This window comes from Polypterus senegalus, chromosome 5, assembly GCF_016835505.1.
Source record: "Polypterus senegalus isolate Bchr_013 chromosome 5, ASM1683550v1, whole genome shotgun sequence".
NCBI classification, from domain to species: domain Eukaryota; kingdom Metazoa; phylum Chordata; class Cladistia; order Polypteriformes; family Polypteridae; genus Polypterus; species Polypterus senegalus.
The window spans coordinates 153,819,969-153,842,816 of NC_053158.1; the positions used below are offsets into that span (position 1 = coordinate 153,819,969).

The window sequence follows — 22,848 nt, forward strand, 5'->3', positions numbered from 1 at the left end:
CTAACATGGGAGGTTCAAAATTAACTCATAGGCATAAGAGACCCTAAATATCAGTTAGTGTGTCCCAGTGAAAATTCAGAAACCTTCCTGAAGCTTTTTGTGTACAAATCCTGCTTTTTCATTTTCTTGTGGTATATGCATAGGTACCCTAGTGTATTTTTCCTGTTGAGTTTTAGGGTGTATACACGTATTTCAGGACTTTTTGTTTTTTTTCTTTTTACACTTCTAGATATAGGTGTTTTGTATATATAGCTTCAGGTATTAAGTAAATAATGTTTTGCCCTGTTTGTGTTATGATGGTATTATAATGGGTTATTTTCACAAGGCATATGAATACATCTGCAGTTCAAGTTTATTATTATACACTTTCTAAAAGAGGTTTAGGGAATTCATAAAGAACATGGATTATACTTGTTTGTTTTTGTGCATTTGTATGTTTGTATTTTAAGGTTATATTTGCGTGTGCTTTGTTTCTATAGTCCTTTAGAGAGCTGCTGGCAGTTTGTTTTTCTTGCAAGAATGTGAATACTGTGTCCTATGAACAACTTTTTTTGTTGCAGAGAAGTGGCAGCAGCAGCTTACATTATTATGACACTACTTTCAAAAGTCAGGCAGTCAGTCATTATCTAACCAGCTTTATGCTGAACAGGGTCACGGGCGGTCAGCTGCAGCCTATCCCAGCTAGCATAGGGCACAAAGCAGGAACAACCCCTGTGAGAATTAAGTGTTGTGGCACACCACATGTTAGGACTGTCTTAATTATATTCACATTTGTGCATAAACAAGGTTGATTAAATAAATGGTTTCCTTTAGTTTGTCAACCTTTTAATGTTCTTATGTTCAGTCTGAGAGTTATTTGAGACAAATATTAACTCACTTTAAACTTACAGTGTTGTTTGTAAACTACATACAATGTTCTGTTTTGGTATGCATGTAAAATATCTGATTTCAGTAAAAAGTACAGAATGTGTCCTTTTGTTTCTGTGCAAAGGTACATAAAACTATTTCAGATAAATAAATGTAAGTAGTAGGGCAATTTGCTTCTAGGTGTTTTTCTTTGGTTGAATGTTTTCTGTTGTAATACTGTGCACACATATACTAAAAGCATTGTGAATGTGTTGTGTTGAACCTAATCGTTATTCTTAGTTTGAATAACAAAAATTTAAAGCTTGTCTGCGAATTTATATTCAGGCAAACTTGTATTTTAGTTGTTAATAGGTTGGTAAGATCAGAAACCCATAAAGACAAACAGTAATTGAAAGTAGTTAGAGCAGAGTCTTGGTAAAGGATTTCACAAGAACAAAGACGTAGTAGCAAGGAGTTTTATTTACAGCCTTTTTTAAGGATATTTTATAGGTAGTTTTTAAAGATTTTAAAAGTAAAAGCTATCACTAGCATATATTGTTTTTTTCATACACATGCATAAAGTAAATGATAGGTATTTTTTAAATATTGTGTTAACAAAAGTTTTTTTTTTTCGTAAATGCGTATTTGTTTATATTTTGTTATTCTGTTCGATTCAATATCTAACAATATTTGTGCAGGAAACTCACTTTTCAAGTTTAGCAACTTGTTCAATTTATGTCTTAGTAAAATGGCCATTTTATTGGAAAATCAAATGTTCCAGATAACATTTATCATGTTCAAAAGCATTAACAGACTTTAATAAACTGTTCATAATCACAATTCACATTTCTTTAAAATGCACTGCACAGTACCATTTTAGTTTACCGTTAACTTATTATATGACTATGTTTCAAAAAATATGTATCAAAATTGTTAAAGGAATAAAAACTGTCCTTGTATGCTCAGTTGAGCCTTGCAAGTGAAGTTATTTCATTACTTGGTAATAATGTTGGCATGGTAATAAGGTTCTATTTATATATCTAAGAAGCAGTGGTTAATTTTAGAAGAAAGAATGTATACAGCTGAAATCTACAAATATTGGTCCCTGAGGTTTATAGTGAAGTGAATTTATTATTAAAGACATCATCATCTGTTACTATTTTACACAGGTGATCGATGTAGATGTATATGTATATATATATATATATATATATATATATATATATATATGTATATATATATATATATATATATATATATATATATATATATATATATATATAACCTGTAGCAAATATTCACTCTGTCATTAATTGTGTCCTTTCTGAATTCACAGAATTGTGTGAGTAGAATCTTTCTGTGTTGTGTAAAAATTAATGTACACCAAGTGACCACTTCATTTGGTATACCTGCCTTTTCCAAGTGACAGACCATTCAATCTGTGACCTTATTAACAGAATTTCAAGATGGTAAGCACATACCAATGTATCTTGAAATTCAGAAAGAGCATGAACAACCCTAAAAATTTTGGTGGCTTTTACTATGCCATTATATGTGCATGAGAAGTTACAGCTAACACTTGACATCTCTCAAGTATCTGTAATGGGTCCCTAAAAATAGTAATGAACCAAAGCATAATTTTACAAAATCTTTTTTTGTAATTACAAACTAAACTAAAAACAGTAAAAGCTATTCATTGGTCATAGAAAGATGCCCATTAGAGAATCCTCCAAGACACCAGTAACAAGTCTGAAACACTTTGCAGTCAGCACTGGTGAAACTGTGCCTTTGACAATGAACCTCATTAACATAACGCTGTCTGGGTTCTAGGATAGTGTGGAAGCAGTGTAGAAAATCATTCTACCTTGAATCCAAATACTGAAAATGAAAGATTCTTCAATACATTTTATTTGGTTAATTAGTTGCCTGTCCAACACACTGTATAATATAATCCTTACTTGACTAATGTAATAGCTACCCTATGCAAGAAAAGTCAAAACAGAAACTCAGATTCCGACTTTGGCATGACAACAACCCAAATGACACAGCAGAATCTTCACCAGACTAGTTTAGAATTTACAAGTAATTTGCTTAATGTGATTTTACTTAAGCTCTAGAATAAATCCATTTTAAAGTTTGTGCAGTGCTTTGATGGAGGCTAATACTAGAAAAGGTAGGAAAGCACAGCCAGTATTTTGGATTTGAGATGGAATTAGAAAAACCTATGTAAATGTCATATAACACATTTATTCTTTTAAAAATGTTAGACTAACAGGCCACTCTGAATTATGGATGTTTGCCTGAGTGTGCCATGCAGTGAACTGGTGCTTCATTCAGGGTTGGTTCTTGCGTTGTGCCCAGTGGTGCTAAGATAGGTTCTAGCTCCTATGACTCTGAACTTGAAGCAAGTTAGAAAACGGTTATATACATTTTATGAACAAATCATTTAAGTATTTAAATAAGTATAGTCATATTTATTGTTATTCTTATAATAGTTACTTCATTAATCAAGGCATCCCTCCAGATATTTTTCTAATTATTATATTAATAAATACAATAATTCACTCTAACACAGTTACCAGAGTTCATGTTGCACATTCAGAGCCTTTTTTTTTTCATATTTGTGTCTCTGCCTTTTTTTTAGGCCGTAGCCGCACATTCAATAATTAACAGAGTTACAGAAAAGTACACTGAGTAGCTTCCCAGTGAACATTTGTATTTGCTACAAAAATTTAATTAAATATATTCTTGCAGCTTTTACTCTGGGTGTAGTTACCTTAGTATGCATATTTTTGCAAAACCTTTTTTTCCTAATATTCTGCATGCTGGGATATTACTGTGGCTGAGTAATAACCTTGCCTCTTTCATTATTGAATGGATGCAGTTTTGACTCCCTGCCTTTAACATTTAATTAAAATTATCCTAGGAAATTGTGTTTTCCTGCCCATTTTTCTTTAAATGATAGTTATTTTAGCACATATGAAGTCTGTTTGATATTAGAAGGACTTTATAAGTCCGCTGTGATTTGAGGTGTGTGCGCTTTTAGAATTTTTAAAGTGTTCTGTTTTAGGTAACACTGCATTTAAAGAAGATTACCATACAAACAGTTTAATCTTCAAGCTGCATGTTTGTCCTTGGAAACAAATCGTATCAAAGAATAAGCAAAATTAATTATGAGTTGCTAAGTAAAGCAAATTGTTAACTTTCAGTTCCTGGCATTATCATTCTAGCCTTTAATCCCAGAATTGCAGGCTTGAAAGTCTTTTGAAGTGTTCAGCTATCCCAGTAAATTTAAACCTTTTTGAAGCAATCTTCTTGTAGTGTTCCTGCTAGAGTTTTAGAGAGAAATAATATCTTAGAATAGCATTTTCCAATGTTTATAGGTTGTTGTTGCCATGGGTTTTGTTTCTAATAAGAAATTCCATTAAGGATGTATTTCTGCTTGACAAAAGCAACTCGAAGATTAGGAATGCTTTGGATAATTAACTTTTCTTTTTTGGAAAATAAAGGCTTTCACTCCATGCACCCCCATGTCAGTAAAACACTGGACTCCCTTAATTTTATCATGGCCTTCTAGTTAATGTGGTGAAAAATATCTCATTCCTAGAAACCATCTGTATTTGTGCATTTTTATTAAGGGATTAACTAACATACTGACAAAATGCAACACAACAGCAAAGGTTCTACAGGAAATAAAGCCTTTGTATTAATTACAACCTAACACTTAACCATAGTGCTTGTATTATTCAGAAATGTAGGTTTGACTTCATGCATAAGGTGTTGCCACACTACATACTACTTTATGGGAACTGTCAAAAGGTGTCTCAAAATGTAGGTGCAAGTTTAAAAAAGAAAAAGAAAACAATTCCTCGTGATACCATTTTTGATGAACTGTAAAATTTGAACATGTTATTGACATGTATATGTGTAAAGAAGAACTATAATGAGAAACATGTTTAAGGGCTGTGGTTATTTTTAATATATGTGCATTGTCTCAAAAAATCTATTGCTTAATATTATTTATTAAATATTCACTTCATAATTCTGATTAATTTGTAATGTTATGCTTAGTGAATAACAGGGTATATCTGTGCTTTTTTCATTCAACTAAAGCAAGAAAGGGATTTGGAATGTATTACTTGAATTTATTGTAGACTATAAAAATAATGCCTCCCAGTAAATATAGAGTTTAGCAGTGCTCCAGTTTGCATAAAAACTAATGGAAAGAAGAGAGGCACATGAATGGAAAGCAATTATTAATTGGTTCAGAATGAGGCTTTGAATGTCCATCAGTACTGACTAAAAGTGGGTAAGTTGTGGAATGGAAGCTTATGAACTTTATGTTCAAATTTATTGTCAAGTATACATAGTACAATTAAATACTTGCTGCATGTCTCCCTTAGACTAGTAGTAGTAATGCAATACCAACAACAGACAATAAATACAGTACCATACATTAAATGCTAAATCAAATTATATGTAAAAGAAACACTTGTGAGGTGTCAGTATGAGTGGCCAGACATGCTCTACTTGAGCCTGCTGTACAGTAGATTGAGACATTAATGGATCTTCTTGGCATACAGCTCCATACAGATATTTGCCAAATTATATATATTGTTGACATTTGAAGAAAAAAAACAGTAAATGCAGCTTCAATATTAAACAAGCAAATACAGTTGTATTTTTATTAAAATGTTTTGTATAGTTAATTTATTTTTTGATCTAAAAATTTTTTTTCAAATAAAAGAGTAATTGTGGCCTTTGCAAAGGTTTGGCCACCCTTTCAGTTGTAAGCTCTCAGAATTCATTGGCAGCGTCACATAACCATTATCTGTAGATGGTAGCACTCTAAGGTCGGGCACTCTAAAATTGCAAAATGACACCAGGAATCTCTGCTGCAAAATGTATAGTAGGGCACTGGACCTTTTTAGCCTATTTTCATGTGATTAAACTGCCACGATCAAATAGCTGAGCTGACTGACATGTGGCACCCCATGCCAGGATATTCATTTTTCTGGTGTGCCATTCAAGAATGTTGTTCAGGTTATATTGTCTGTATTGGCAAATCTGGTGGTCTAAAGAGAAGTGGGACTTATCACTGACAGTGCCCTGATGTTCATTCATTGCAGCTCAAGGTACATGAATCCATCATCAGCCTAGGTACAGTCAGCAATTTCAAGGTGACCTCTTGACTCATTAAAGACCAGTAATTCCACCTTTATAAAACTCATTCAATTTTATACAGTTGATAAAAGTATTGTCAAGCCACTTTTGGTAGTGGTAATAAAGGTGTTACAATATGACCATGATCTGACACAGTCAGTTTATCTTCTTTTTTGGTGAGCCCAATGGAATTGAAAAGCATGGAAATCTCAAAATATAACTAATTGTAATGTTCTTATTTAATCATGCTGATCTCACTTGGTAGTTTTCATGTATACTGAAAACTGATTCTGGGTGCAACGGTCCTTTTGTTCTATAGTGCAGAATTCAAGCCTATTTTATTGTGTTTTTTTCTCTTGAGACATTAATTGATTTAAGATCTTGCTTATTAGGTGCAACTTCTGTGTCTGACAATAAAGTTACAGGATTAAAGAGCAACTTGTATTTTCTAATTACATATTGCGGTTGCCATATTTTCTATTGTTGTAGCTTCATTGCAACATATTATTTTGATTTAATTACCTTTCAAGCCATCCTCTTAAATTTGGGTCAGATATTACAGTCATCTCCCATTGTTCAAGTGTTTGAGGCTGCAGCTAAACAAAATAAAAGTGGCATCTTTTTTGGATATTTCTTTCTCGAGTAAACAAGTATAAAACCCAGGTAAAACAAGAACTATTACTTTGCAAGGACCTAAACAACAACATTTATTTATATAGCACATTTTCATACAAAAAAAATGTAGCTCAAAGTGCTTAACAAAATGGATAATAGAAAAATAGAAGACACAGTAAAAAATAAAAACAAGTCAACATTAATTAACATAGAATAAGGTCCGATGGCCAGGGTGGACAGAAAAAAAACTCCAGACGGCTGGAGAAAAAAAATAAAATCTGTAGGGATTCCAGACCATGAGACTGCCTAGTCCCCTCTGGGTAGAATGCTAGAAAGTCAGAGAGTGAAAGTGTCTGAGCCATAATAAAGTGCCTCACTCAATATGTTTGATCTCACTCCCTTTGTTTGTCATTACACAGTCATTCACATTCAATAGTGCAGACTTGACAGTTAGTGCCGAACTGCATTTTGTTTTTACATTGTATTTAAGTGTTTCACCACTGTTGTTCCATTTTTTTTTTATTAGAATTAGTTGTAGTCTGATATTATTGGGTTTGGGGATGGGGATCAAAACAATCCTAATGACTTCTGTGGTTATTATCCCCAGCTCCAATGAACACATTCCACCATTTGAGTACAATATTTTCCTGAGCTCATGTTAAGCCTGGTGATTGTACTTGTCTCCTAAATTTATTTTGACAGTGCCATTTAAAACACTGTCCTGTGTCCCATCTTCGGATAACTTCAGCATTGACACGTGCCCCTTTGCAGTAATCAGTGGTCTACATAAGAACTTCATACTGTATACTGACAGGGGATAATGATTAATATACACATACATTGGTGAAACAGCTTATCCACGATATTAGCTGTTTGCTCAGTTCCAAGGATTTAATTGCAATTGAAGTTTTATATAAACAAAGTATTCATTTATTTCTGGTGTAAACTAATGTTTAAAAATCCCATTAATGGACACTTATCTCAATTAATGGATAGATAGATAGATAGATAGATACTTTATTAATCCCAAGGGGAAATTCACATAATCCAGCAGCAGTATACTGATACAAAGAAACAATATTAAATTAAATAGTAATAAAAATGAAAAAAAATAAAATTAATGTTAGCATTTATCTTGTGATGTACATTTGTACATATTTCAAGACTTAGTTCGTGTGCAAAAATGAGTGTAACTGTGAATACGGATCAAGTTATGAATTGAAATCTTAAGTCTATTCCTCTGCCTTTTTAGATAACAGATGTGGGCTGCATGAAGAAACCAAATTGTGTTACCAACTCCACTCTTTCCTCCCTCCTTCCCTCTTCTTTATTATCTTTCTGTGCCAAGCCGCATACAGGTCTGGTCAGGTTGGGAAGCATGCACTGATTGATACAGCATGTTGCCACACCTACCACACGAAGAAACAGCTAGGGATCCCGGTTATCTATCAAAATCATTTTACAGTTAGATAAGTCTCCCATGACCATCACATATCTCCCTTCAGGATCCAATACTACATCTGATGCTACAAATGGTACTGTTCTATGTATGAGAATTCCCACCCCTCTAGTTTTCTTTGTAAAACTAGAATGGAATATTTGGCCAGTCCAGTCTTTTTGCAGCCGGAACTGATCCTTACTTAGTAAGTGGGTTTCCTGTAAAAATACTATTTTAGCATTTAGACCTGTTAGGTGAGAAAGTACTTTCTTTCTCTTTAATTCGTGATTCAGGCCTTTAACATTCCAGCTTACGAAGTTAACTGTCCCATCATGGAGACACTGATTCTGAGTTTTTGATGTCATTTTATAGTCTTAACTGGAAGTGAAATAGTTTAGGTCTTAATTTCCTATTCCCCCAAGAGTTGTTGCCATGCAGCTTATTATTACGTTGATAGTTATAATTATAAAGATTGAGATGATAGATTAGATATAGATCAAGCCTGCTCTCTTTCTCTTCCCCCCTTAACCCCCCACCCTCCCTTTTTGCCTCCCCAGGTGAGGCTAAAACCCACTTCACGCAGTCCCAGTCCTCTGACATACCCAGAGACAGAGCACGTCCAAAGCACATCAAGCCCCCATGCAGTGGCGCTTTAAGGTTAAAAGATAGAGATACAGTGGAGGAAATAATTATTTGACCCCTCACTGATTTTGTAAGTTTGTCCAATGACAAAGAAATGAAAAGTCTCAGAACAGTATCATTTCAATGGTAGGTTTATTTCAACAGTGGCAGTTTGCACATCAAAAGGAAAATCGAAAAAATAACTTTAAATAAAAGATAGAAATTGATTTGTATTTCATTGAGGGAAATAAGTTTTTGAACCCCTACCAACCATTAAGAGTTCTGGCTCCCACAGAGTGGTTAGACACTTCTACTCAATTAGTCACCCTCATTAAGGACACCTGTCTTAACTAGTCACCTGTATAAAAGACACCTGTCCACAGAATCAATCAATCAAGCAGACTCCACACTCTACAACATGGGAAAGACCAAAGAGCTGTCCAAGGATGTCAGAGACAAAATTGTAGACCTGCACAAGGCTGGAATGGGCTACAAAACCATTAGCAAGAAGCTGGGAGAGAAGGTGACAACTGTTGGTGCGATTATTCGAAAATGGAAGAAGCACAAAATGACCATCAATCGACCTCGCTCTGGGGCTCCACGCAAGATCTCACCTCGTGGGGTGTCAATGGTTCTGAGAAAGGTGAAAAAGAATCCTAGAACTACACGGGAGGAGTTAGTTAATGACCTCAAATTAGCAGGGACCACAGTCACCAAGAAAACCATTGGAAACACATTACACGCAATGGATTAAAATCCTGCAGGGCTCAAGGTCCCCTGCTCAAGAAGGCACATGTGCAGGCCCGTCTGAAGTTTGCCAATGAACACCTGAATGATTCAGAGAGTGACTGGGAAAGGTGCTGTGGTCTGATGAGACCAAAATAGAGCTCTTTGGCATTAACTCAACTCGCTGTGTTTGGAGGAAGAAAAATGCTGCCTATGACCCCCAAAACACCGTCCCCACCGTCAAGCATGGGGGTGGAAACATTTTGCTTTGGGGGTGTTTTTCTGCTAAGGGCACAGGACAACTTAATCGCATTAACGGAAAATGGACGGAGCCATGTATCGTGAAATCCTGAGCGACAATCTCCTTCCCTCTGCCAGGAAACTGAAAATGGGTCGTGGATGGGTGTTCCAGCACGACAATGACCCAAAACATACAGCAAAGGCAACAAAGGAGTGGCTCAAGAAGAAGCACATTAAGGTCATGGAGTGGCCTAGTCAGTCTCCGGACCTTAATCCAATAGAAAACCTATGGAGGGAGCTCAAGCTCAGAGTAGCAGAGAGACAGCCTCGAAACCTTAGGGATTTAGAGATGATCTGCAAAGAGGAGTGGACCAACATTCCTCCTAAAATGTGCGCAAACTTGGTCATCAATTACAAGAAACGTTTGACCTCTGTGCTTGCAAACAAGGGTTTTCCACTAAGTATTAAGTCTTTTTTGTTAGAGGGTTCAAAAACTTACTTCCCTCAATGAAATGCAAATCAATTTCTATCTTTTATTTAAAGTTATTTTTTCGATTTTCCTTTTGATGTGCAATCTGCCACTGTTGAAATAAACCTACCATTGAAATGATACTGTTCTGAGACTTTTCATTTCTTTGTCATTGGACAAACTTACAAAATCAGTAAGGGGTCAAATAATTATTTCCTCCACTGTATCTGTTACCAATATAGTCTTTAAAAGAGGAAAAAGAAAAAAAAGAAAAGAATTTTGCACTTAATATATATATATATATATATAATCTTCATCAATTTTAGTGCATTAAGATGATATCCCCAGATAATAAACCCAGGTGATGGTGTTAAAGATGTGTCCAAAACAAGCATAACAAGTCTTAATGCAGTAATAGCAATAACAGCAAACTAAGGGTATGATATTGAACAGTCTCATTTAGGGTACACATGAAATAATAAGAAAAGAAAAAGAGGAGGAAAACGTAATTAAGCACAATAAAACATAAACATTTAGCGCCCTAGTAATACTAAGTAATAATAAGTAATAAGTAAGTAATAATAATAATAAGTAAGTAATAATAAGAATATGAGAATATATGCTGATAAAAAAACCCGTATTTTAAAACAAATAGATCAGACAGTAGATTATTAATCCTAGCTTTATCATTTACCGCCATGACTCACAATTATGTATCAGAATAGATCAGAATAGATCAGCTTTCTTAATTCATTTTCTGCTTCCTCCTTGCTAGCGAAAACATAGAAATGACCCTGCCATTCCACTTTCAGTTTTGCCGGATACAGGAGGCCGTATTTGACATTGGCTTGCCGTAGCCGCTGTTTAATATTATAGAAGGCTGCGCGTTTAATAGCTGTTGCTGGAGAGAAGTCAGGGAAGACGCGAATGTGGCTATTTTCATATATAATATCTTCCTTTTTTCTGAGGAGTTCCATCACCTCTAACTTAAATGATAATCGTTCAAAAGAACTATAAAAGATCTTGGTCGGGTCTGACGGTGTTTGATCAGCGACGCTGTAAGCGCTGCTATCTCAGATTCTGCTTTAAAGTCGCCCCCGATTATTTTAGAAAAAAGTTCAGTTGCGAATTTCACAGGGTTTAAACTTTCTCGATTCTCCGGCAGGCCTTCAATTCTGACATTATACCTTCTACTCCCATCTTCTAAAGCAGCCAGTCTGTCTCCAAGTTTTTCTCCGAGTTTTTTACATTCCGAACTGACATTTACTGCTCTTTCCTCGGCACTGGCAGCTAGATGTAGGGATCCCGGTTATCAACCCCCCCATGCAAACACATGGTCCAGTCCCAGTCTCCATACTATTGCAGCCAGGTGTTATATGGGAGACCCCTTGGCCTGGTCCAGCCACTAGGGCCCTCAACAATGAGGATCCTGCATGCCAGGTCACCCTCGGGGAATCACGCCACATGGCCATAGTCCCGTAACTGAAGCGCCCTCACAATGCAGGTAATGTGCCTGATTCAGGACTCTGGGAGCAACTGCTCATTCAACACAAAGTCAAAACAGCAGTGCCTTAAGGAGTCTCCGAAGAGTCCAGTCTTCTTCTCAGGTTACTGGATAGTGTCCATGTCTTGCAACCACATAGCAAGACAGGAAGCACCATTAGATATCAGGAGTACCACACACCCCTTTCCAACGACCTCATGAACCCCCATGCCCTCCCAATCTGTCCACTGACTTACAAAATAAAGATGTGTGCAGCATTTCCATTTGTTTGGACAGTGTACTAATCTAGTGATCCTTTTGTGTTTATTCCATAGCAACAGAATATGTTGAATTGTCAGATTTCATACATCATTCTATTTAGGTCTTATGCATACTGGTACAAGTGACTCTATTGTATTGAAAGTTGATGAACTCTACTCAGGGCACATCAAGTTAAAGAGACATTTTATTAAGAGAGGAAGAAACCTTTAGTGTAATTTTACATAGCAGCTTCCTTAATAACAAAAAAGCACAGCTTTTTTGATGAAGTACAAAGTGCAAAGAATGTTAATTTTTTGCACATATATTTATTTTGTACTTGCTTATGATTTCACTACATTTGCTTTCAAGCTGTTCCCTGTAATAAATCCTCTGAAGGCCTGGTGTGCTCTGAAGTTTTCATTTAACCTGGCAACTTCATTCAATATGCTAGATCAAAAACGTAAACGATAATGTAAGCATATGTTTCAAGTTTCGTGGAAGGTTTCATATTTACAGAAAAGAGTCTCAGTCTCAGAATGGTGAAAAGGGTCTCTGACACCAAATAATTGCATAACAGAAGTAATAGCATGATGTAGAATACATTTTTTATGCATTACCTGTTGTGCAACATGCAAAGCACATTCTTCTGAACAATTCCAAGGAACCTCAGTTTATTTGACCATTTTTATTACTAAATTTCAAAGCCAGCTTGCAAAACTTTGTATTTTGTTGTTGCAGTACAGTTTAATACTATAATCTCTCACCTTTGTTATTAGAGTACTAAGACAACACAATTACAAATCCTTCTCCTATTGTGTGAAAAATGAAAAAACTAATCCTGAAACTTTAATGTCAGTCTTTAAATACCTATTTTCTCATTCACCTAAAACTTTAACTTGAGAAAAAATGTGTTGGACATTTTTTTCTGTCTATGAAATGAACTAGATCTGAAAATATTATACATAATGAATCTTTTCCTTATGCAAAACACGATGTGGATGACATGATTTCATCTGCATTAAAATGTTTTCTTTAATAACCATGCTATCATGTATATTTTGTAAAACAAACAGGAGTTCTGCAACAAGGGGCATTTCTGCAGACTGAGCTTTAATGTTGTTTATGAAAAGTATGTCTTAATGAATATACTAATGAGTATTTGTGTTCATTTATCACTGAGTAGAAAGTTAAATAGGACTGTATTATTGGTTTAATAGATGTTTACTCTTCTGAGTAACTAAGCCTCTATATTTGCATTAACTCTTGTTTGTACTTTAATCAAAAATCAAAAGTTGTTGTATTTGAATGCTCTTTACTTGTCCTGTTTTGTTTTTTACACAGTCACCAAGAGTCAAAGAAGCTTCACAAAACTCTGAGGTAAGTGTAAAATGATTTTTTTCTAATGTGTTTTTGCATTCTATGACACAGTAAGCACAGTATGCTTCAGCTTGTTGGACGGACAAATTTAAATATACTGTGCTAAAGACTTAAGTTTTACATTTTGGTTTTAAAATCCCTGAAATTAAAGAGCAGTTTGGAAAGAAGGTTTATATTCTTTGTGGTGCCACACCACAATTACAGAGAACACAGCGCTAAATTCATATAAAAGGAGGTTTCATATAACATCAGATAAACATTCATATGCAGGAAATGTGAACCTCATGCTACCATCATTCCAGATTAGGTATGTATAAAATCAGACAGGAGTTTGGTGAATAAAAAGCACATCTTTATGTCTAAAACATTAATACAATATAATATATAATACCAGTAAACCCCAGATTCTCTAAAGAATCGCAAATCCAAGAATGGCAATCACTTTCTGTTCCCTCCGATCTTTGGAGGGATGAAAAATGATGGAGGGTGGGAGCGTCCTGAGAAAGTTTTCATTTAATTAAATAAATATATTTGTACTAAAATTAAATAATTTATTAAAAGTAAAATTGAAATGTAATTGTTATATCATTTAAGTCCAAAATGTCTTTGAGTTGCTGCACTTATAAGTAAAACAAATATCGGAGTGCAAAGGTTTAAGTGAAGTAAATTGGAAACAAAAAATTCATAAAATGGTAAATTTAAAATAGTTTATCAAAAATTTCCTTATAAACAACATTTTTGGTAAAGATGGTTTCCTGTCCTTGAATTAGCTCTCCCTGGTATGGAGTAGTTAAAACTTAATGTCACATGAACGCTGGACTCTTGAAAAGGCAACATAAAGTTGTCCATGTCAAAATACAGGCTCAGATAGGTAAATCCCTACTTTCTCCATGGTTTGTCCTTGGGATTTGTTGATCGTCACAGCAAATGCAGCCTAAATGGCAAATTGGTGTCATTTAAGTTTAAAAGGCAATTCCAGGTCAGAACTTGTAAGGTCAATTCTGGGAATCAAAACATTATTGCCAGTATGGGATCCCGCAAGCACTTGTGCCTCAATAACATTTTCTCTCATGCTGTTTATGACCAACCGTGTACCGTTGCATAAACCTTGTTTAGTATTAAGGTTTCTAATAGCATGACTATTGTCCCTACTTTAAGATTAAGATTGTGTTGTGGTAATCTGGCCGGGCTAATAGTGTTTAAATATTCTAATGGGAAATTAAGATGCTCAGTTTCATGTTCAGAATCAACACTGTCAGTACTTAGAAAGACATGGCTTTCTCCAGGAAGCAATCCAATCACTTGGTTATTTATCTGGTCAATGTCAGTATCTGTGGTGGTGTGCATGTTCACGTGGCGGTTGTATTGTGTACAGCTTGCTTCTGGCCTCTGATCCCGGCTTGGAGATCTACATTACTAAACGAAGGTTGTATATGCGGTGGTATGCGCGTTCGTGTTCGGGTGGCGGTTGTATTGTGCACGGCTTGCTTCTGGCCTCTGCCATCCGTGCATATATACAAACATTACTAAACGAAGGTTGTATATGCGGTGGTTTGCGCGTTCGCGTTCGGGCGTCAGTTGTATTGTGACCTGAAGTTTAGTTTTACAGGTTGTGTTGTTTGGGCACCACCTACTGACTCTGGGAAGCCGCTGGGTTTGACTCTGTGGCGCTGAGGTGCAGTGCGTGTGCGCTTTCGGTACTTCTTACCACTGGCATCCATGCATATATACAACCTTCATTTAGTAATATAGATAAGCCTGCTTTAATATGCCTGGTTATTCACAGAAACTTGGTTTTTAACATGCCAGTAAACCTTTATTTTAGTGAAAGAAACTGTGTTATTAGTCTATGAGCATCCTGGTTAACAGATGTAGATTTATCTGCGAGTAACCCAGTTGTTTGAACCTATATACCCTTTACCAAGTTACAATTATGGATTTTGTAGTTTGTACTTGTCTGTTGCGTTCTGTTTGATGCTTTGCTTTGCAAACACTTTCGGAAGCCATAGGTAGAAGAGTCCACAAGAGCAGTTTCCTGAGGTAAATACTCAAGGCATCACATTTTTGCTTCTCTTAGCTGAAATAATCTGTCACAATATTTCAGAAATTAGTAAATTAATGTTCATTAGCGGAACATACAGTGGTGAGCTTAGCTACACAATCTCGGAGAGCACTAGGGTAAATGCCTACTTGAATTACTTTTTAAAGTAACGAGTAATCTAACACATTACTTATTTTACTGAAGTAAAAATACCTGCATTGTTATTATCACAGCAGCACTGGGTGTAAAGTAAGAAGCATATGTATAAGTGCACCACTCCTGTACAGAGCTCAGTCACACAGCCAAGCAGAAAAGAGTGTGCATCATGCAATCCAGTAACAAAAACATATGAATAAAATGTCAGTTTAGTACTAATCTAGCAATTTGCAATAGATATGTTAAAAGTGTAATTGGGTGACAAAGTGGCCAAGATGAGGCTGAAGCTGGCTACTCATTTAGATTTTCTGTTCCACCTTAAATTATGCTATGTTTTGCGGTGGATGTTATTTACTTCACAGCACATGGAAGACTAATTGTGTATTTATAAAGCACAAGAAAATTATCACAGGCTCCAGGCTTGTTTTCAGATGGACAGTGGCCGATGATGTTTAACGGTTTTTTTTTATGGAGGAAAACTCCATAAAATTACTTGAGTGTAAATGGAGGTTTTTTAAGATACCAGGTTTCTCCTTTCACCAGGTTACTTATCTTATTGTGGTTTTTTATGTGCATGTAAACAGCTTTCATTGTTGAATCAAAAATTCGTTGAAAAATTTAAAGTTTTCATTTTACATAATAAAGTAATATTTTACTTAACAGTACAGGTTAAAAGTTTGGACAGACCTCCTCATTCAATGTGTTTTCTTTATTTTTATGACCATTTACAGCACTACATCACTCTCCTTCTTGGTCAAATAGCCCTTACACAGCCTGGAGGTGTGTTTGGGGTCATTGTCCTGTTGAAAAATAAATGATCGTCCAACTAACCTGACTTCTGCACAACACAACTGCTGGTCCCAATCCCATTGATAAAGCAAGAAATTCCACTAAATAACCCTGATAAGGCACACCTGTGAAGTGAAAACCATTTCAGGTGACTACCTGTTGAAGCTCATCGAGAGAATGCCAAGAGTGTGCAAAGCAGTAATCAGAGCAAAGGGTGGCTATTTTGAAGAAACTAGAATATAAAACATGTTTTCAGTTATTTCACCTTTTTTTGTTAAGTATATAACTCCACATGTGTTCATTCATAGTTTTGATGCCTTCAGTGAGAATCTACCAATGTAATTGGTCATGAAAATAAAGAAAACACATTGAATGAGGAGGTGTGTCCAAACTTTTGGCCTGTACTGTATATAGTGCCTTATTGTAAACTCAAGTTACATTTCAAAGATAATCAAAATTATACAATACAATAAAACCATAAAAATGTTAAACTAACACAGAATATTATAAAAGAAATTAAAATATATAGCATAATACATTGTTATTTTAAAAGAAGAACTGATCAGTATAGACTGTCAGATTTACAATTACGAAATTGTCATGTTGAGCAAAAAGATTTGTTCTGTGGTTGGACTTAAAGGAAGATAAATTTGTGCATTTATGGAGAGGCCGCAGAAGATTGTTCCAGTGTGTGAGAAAAGCTACACTGAAAGATCTGTCTCCCACAGTACACTGACATGTAACAGGAACAGAAAGTTGACCACTGCCCATGGATCTCATTAAGCATACAGGTTTGTAGGGAAAGGGAAGTTCAGAAATTTAAGAAGGTGCAATGCCATTTAAAGCTTTAAATCTAAGAACAAGTAGTTTTATTCTATATGAGCTGCAATAGGAAGCCAGTGTAACTGTCATAGAACAGATGTGGTTTGTGCAGCTTTCCAAGTGTGAGTAGGTAACCTGGCAGCAGACTTTTGTATATATTGCAGTTTATTAAGAGATTTGGCAGGCAACCTGAAAACAGTGAATTACAGTAATCTACACGAGAAGTGATAAAAGCATGAACAAGAATTTCTGCATCATGAAAAATGAGAGAAGAACGGAGATGGGCAATATTACATAAGTGACAAAATGCTAGTCGTTAACCTTTGAAAGAGCATAGTCTCCATATTCATTATTTTATTTTATAATTGTCAGAACTCAGCAAGAATAAGTTTGGAAATTTTCAAGTCAAAGTCATTTGTTCACTATCATGGTATATATTAATTTGCCAAATTGAATTCTGTTCTAAAGTGAAGTATTTTTTTTATTAATTTAAAAAATATGCCTGTTTTTGCGGTTTAAAATAGTTTTCAAGTAACATAAGTCAAAATGTGAAAACAACAGCCTTAAAATTTCATGGTGTGGATCAGTACTCGATAATGCTCTTGGCTTAAAAAATTGACACATTTTAAAAGAAGACCATCTGTATACTTCACCTCACTGCTTGTCTCGTTCTATGCCATAGGGGGATGGTTTCCTTTAGCTTGTACTTTTCACCTTGAAAAATCATCTACAAGCTCTGTTATTGAAATTATTGAATGCTGATGCCCAGATCTGAGTTGCCGTATCTGTTCTGTAGACAACTAGACAGTAATTACTGGAAAAAAGTCACACAATCACTTGGCCTGTGAGAAAGAATATCATAGACAAATCCAAAAATAACTCCACTTATTTAATGCTGTGTTCCATTTACGTCAGATGTTGGATTTGGCAATGACGTCACACCTGAGTTTACCACTTTCCACTAAAACATTTAGAAAACCAATATGGATGCCTTCAGGAATATCTTAGTAGTTCTTAGAATATTGACAACTACTGAGCAATGCATTATGCGGTACTTAGCACATCGAAACACCATAGCAACATGCCTACAGATAGAAGTAAGGCAGTTCTGTGTGTACTGACTTAATGAGGCACAAGTAGATAGAAGTGCTAAAATACAGTATAATATTACAGTTTTTACTTGCTGTTGATGCAAGGTACAGACATACAGAGTAGGATATCTGAGATGTGGAAGCATTCCACTTAAATCTTTCTACTGAGAACTCGGATATTCTGAACTCTTATTCATGGACCACGGAAAGCATCTGCAGGGAATAATTGTGGAGACATAGTTATTACAACAACAACAACAACATTTATTTATATAGCACATTTTCATACAAACAGTAGCTCAAAGTGCTTTACATATTAAAGAATAGAAAAATGAAAGACACAATTATAAAACAAAATAAATCAACATTAATTAACATTGAATCAGAGTAAGGTTCAATGGCCATTACTGCTGGATTATGTATTAACAATGGACAACATCAATGATGTTTCATTATGCTATTTAAAATAATTTAGTACTTTGCTATAGTTGTGGAAAAAACTTTCCTCCATTTTAAAAATAGTCATTCACGGAGACCAGATGAAAATGCAGAAGAATTATTTATTTATCTATACTAATAAAAGGCAAAGCCCTCACTGACTGACTGACTAACTCACTGACTCACTCACTCACTGACTCATCACTAATTCTCCAACTTCCCGTGTAGGTAGAAGGCTGAAATTTGGCAGGCTCATTCCTTACAGCTTCCTTACAAAAGTTGGGCAGGTTTCATTTCGAAATTCTACGCGTAATGGTCATAACTGGAAGGTATATTTCTCCATATACTGTAATGGAGTTCAGCTCGAAAGCCGTGGGGGGCGGAGTTTCGTGTGACATCATCACGCCTCCCACGTAATCACGTGAACTGACTGTCAACGCAGTACGTAGAAAACCAGGAAGCACTCCAAAAAGCTCTGAAGAAAACATGCATTATATAATTGAGAAGGCAGCGAAACAATAATAAGCGAGCGAGTTACATATACAACCATATTCATGAGTGCTGCTACTTCGGAAACAAAGCACGGTGTAAACCTGAAGTTTAAATTAAGTTCATAGACACGCTACCGCTGGCATTTGTCATGCCCACGGGTAATGTGGGATACAAGTTTAATGAGAGGACGCGGCATATAAACGAGAGTTTTGATCACTTTGTAACTAAGTTAAAATTGCAGGTAAAGGGCTGTGCTTATGCAAATTCCGAGAGACTGTGTTTGTGGGGGATTGACAGTTAAGGCGGGTGGGGGAGTCACGTCATCATTTCCCCTCCCATTCACCTCATTTCGCTCTGAGCTGAGCTCCGCAGCTGACGCAGTCTTACAGAAGTGACTTTGTGACGCTGCTACCAAATACTCACAAAAAAATCCACAAGTTAATACACACGCTGTCTGTAGAGTTTCTCCACATTGAATCCTCCAGGCACTACTTACAAAAGGTTACATTGACAATCGTGTTACTTTATTTTTAAAATGTTTCCTTTTCTTAGCACAGGCACAGCTGAGAAGCTTTGATGCATGTGCTCCATAACACCTTAAAAAATAATGCATTTAATCACACTTTCAATTCCAAGCAAAGGGGAACTCCTGTCAATGCATGATTTCCTGGTACACCGATTACATTGATCAGCGTTTCCCGATTCATTTTACCCTTGCACCCAATTGGTTTGAGAAGAAGTATGAAAAAATATGAGGTTAACAAAGAAAAACAGATCACCAATTGAATCTTTATGAATAATCGATTCACCATCAATAATTGTTTTGGTAAAACCAGACTCCGTGTAATCCTCCTTCCATTTTATAAATTTTCCGCCACTAGCCATGATTAAATGAACGTAAAAAAGTAAGAGCGAAGCGAGGGTGACTTATTCAGGCAGGCAGGCGACGGCTCAATAGCTCGAATTTGGACATAAGTAGATTCTATTTAGTCACCAGAAATATCTTTGGTAGTAATGGAAGTTGAATTTAGTCTTTAAATTTCTATGGTAAAGAAATAGTTATGCAATGATGGCTAAATCTAACTAGATTTTATATATTCAGGTTTTGACTTTATATATTCTATCAATGACTTTATATATTCAACTTTTGACTTTATATATTCAGAGACAAGTTTAACTTTATATATACCGACGCTAACTTTATATATTCAAGTTTTAACTTTATATATTCGGTAATGACTTTATATATTCAACTTTTCACTTTATATATTTCAGCGCTGACTTTATATATTCTGACGCTGACTTTATATATTCAAGTTTTGAATTTATATATTCCGACAGTGACTTTATATATTCAAGTTTTGACTTTATATATTCAGACGCCGACTTTATATATTCAGAAAATCAATGTATTTGCCTGTTTGGCACCCCATAGTATATGTGTCTGTGTATATATGTACACATGTATGTGTATGTATGTATGTATGTATGTATATATATATATATATATATATATATATATATATATATATATATATATATATATATATATATATATATATATATATATATATATATATATATATATATATATATATATATATACATACACAGTGGTGTGAAAAACTATTTGCCCCTTCCTGATTTCTTATTCTTTTGCATGTTTGTCACATAAAATATTTCTGATCATCAAACACATTTAACCATTAGTCAAATATAACACAAGTAAACACAAAATGCAGTTTTAAATGATGGTTTTATTATTTAGGGAGAAAAAAATCCAAACCTACATGGCCCTGTGTGAAAAAGTATTTGCCCCTTGTTAAAAATAACCTAACTGTGGTGTATCACATCTGAGTTCAATTTCCGTAGCCACCCCAGGCCTGATTACTGCCACATATATATATATATATATATATATATATATATATATATATATATATATATATACACACAGTGAACCCTCGTTTATCACGGTTAATCCGTTCCAGACTCTACCGTGATAAATTAATTTTCGCGAAGTAGGATTCTTTATTTATAAATCGAATATTTTCGCAGTTAGAGTATAGAAAACCTGTTTACAACCTTCTAAATACGTTTTTTAGCATTATTAGAGCCCTCTAGACATGAAATAACACCCTTTAGTCACCATTGCACTCATATTACCCAATATATTAGACAAAATAAGACATATTAGACGTTACAAATATCATATTACTAGGCTCACTCGCCTTTTAAGGCGACCGACTTTTATCCTCAATTTTGTGCTCCATGTGTACATCAGGCATGTAAGTGTAGAGAATGAGAACATCAAAGTGTCCATTCATAACATCTCCCGAAAACCTATGTTTTTTTTTTTATCCCCTCAAATGCCTGCCCAAAGTCGTACAATGTCAGCCCGAATCTGTACCGCTAAAGACGGAGTTTCATGCACTAAATAAGTTATAGATGAGAATAAGCAAGCACCATCTCCCCTGATATTTACTACGCAGTGAGGCATTTGTACTCCATCAACATTAATTATTTCCAGAGACATCATTTTGTCTATTTTTCCAGCGCATCGCGCACAAAAGCAAGGGAACAATGAGAGCACCAGAACTCCGGTCACATCACGTCGCTTCGTACCTCAAGCCGCAAGTAGTAAGTCTGTAATAAGCTGAATACCGCTACGCTTTGCACTCACGGGACGGAAGGACAATCCCGAACGCTTTTATATAGTAGATTATTGTACTGTATATTGTGACGGACAGCCGGGTCCCATGCCCGGCCGGGACACCCCTCTTGTGTATATTCCGGGGGAGCCACCATGGACACTTCAGTACCTCCCCCGGGACGCTTGGTGGCAGCCTCCATGGCGGACGGTGATTCCCCAACCACCTGCAGGGTTCCATGGGAGATGGAGTCCTCCACAGCCTGGTTGGGGGCTCGGGTGGCCGCTAGGGGGAGCTGTATGGAGTCCGTAGCCTGGCTGCTTGAATTCTCAGCCCCACCCGGAAGGGCAATTAGGACCAGGTGGTCAACCAGCTGGAACTCTTCTGGGTGGGGTATAAAAAGGGCCAGCCACCTCCACTCGAGGCCAGAATCGGGAGGAAGAGGACGAGGTTGCCTGGGAGGAGTGGTGGAGCAGGAAAGTGGTTTGTGTGGGGTTTATTTGTGCTTGGACTGTGTTGGGCCTGTGGGACATGGGGAAGACGTGTGCCCACGGCTGAAGAAATAAAAATAAAGAACCGTTGAGTGTGAACACGTGCCTCTGCGTAGTCTGTGCCGGGTCGGGCGCTATATGGCGCCTTTCACAATATACAGTATATGGCTTTATTAGTATTAGTAATGTATTTATTTATTTGTGACTTGTGAGTCGCTGCGTTGCACCCAAAAGATGAGGCTAAGTCTGAGGACTTCAGGAAAACCAGACTGGAACCAATTTTAAACAGGAACAGCAAGGTTATTTACTACAGCGGGTGTTACCACTCTACTACACACAGACACGTCAAACGTGGCAGGGCTAGGATCGGGGCCAGTTCAGGCGACAGATGTGTTGCACGAGGAAGCAGGAGCTTACCTTGCTTCTGTGGCGCTGCAAATCTGCGGGGCGCTGTGAACCTGTGTTGCCTCAGTGACAATCAGCCCTTAACAGACTTGTCAATCGTTTTTGATGTGTCACCCCGTTGGAGAGGGTATCTAGAAGACTGTTGGCTCAAATCCTGTTACTGCCAGAAGGGATTCTACTTGTTTGGACCTTTAAACATGGGCTTTAACCTGAAAATTAGTCTGGGGCGCTTT

The 22,848-nt window shown here is 36.1% G+C and overlaps 1 protein-coding gene across 1 annotated transcript in view; it reads left to right on the forward strand.

Moving 5' to 3' along the window:
• Nucleotides 1–22,848, forward strand: part of oxsr1b (oxidative stress responsive kinase 1b) — a 245,389-nt gene that overhangs the window by 193,708 nt on the left and 28,833 nt on the right. The window contains exon 12 of the mRNA XM_039753524.1: nt 13,204–13,239. Within this exon, the coding sequence (XP_039609458.1) occupies nt 13,204–13,239 (36 nt within the window). The remainder of the gene's footprint in view (nt 1–13,203; nt 13,240–22,848) is intronic.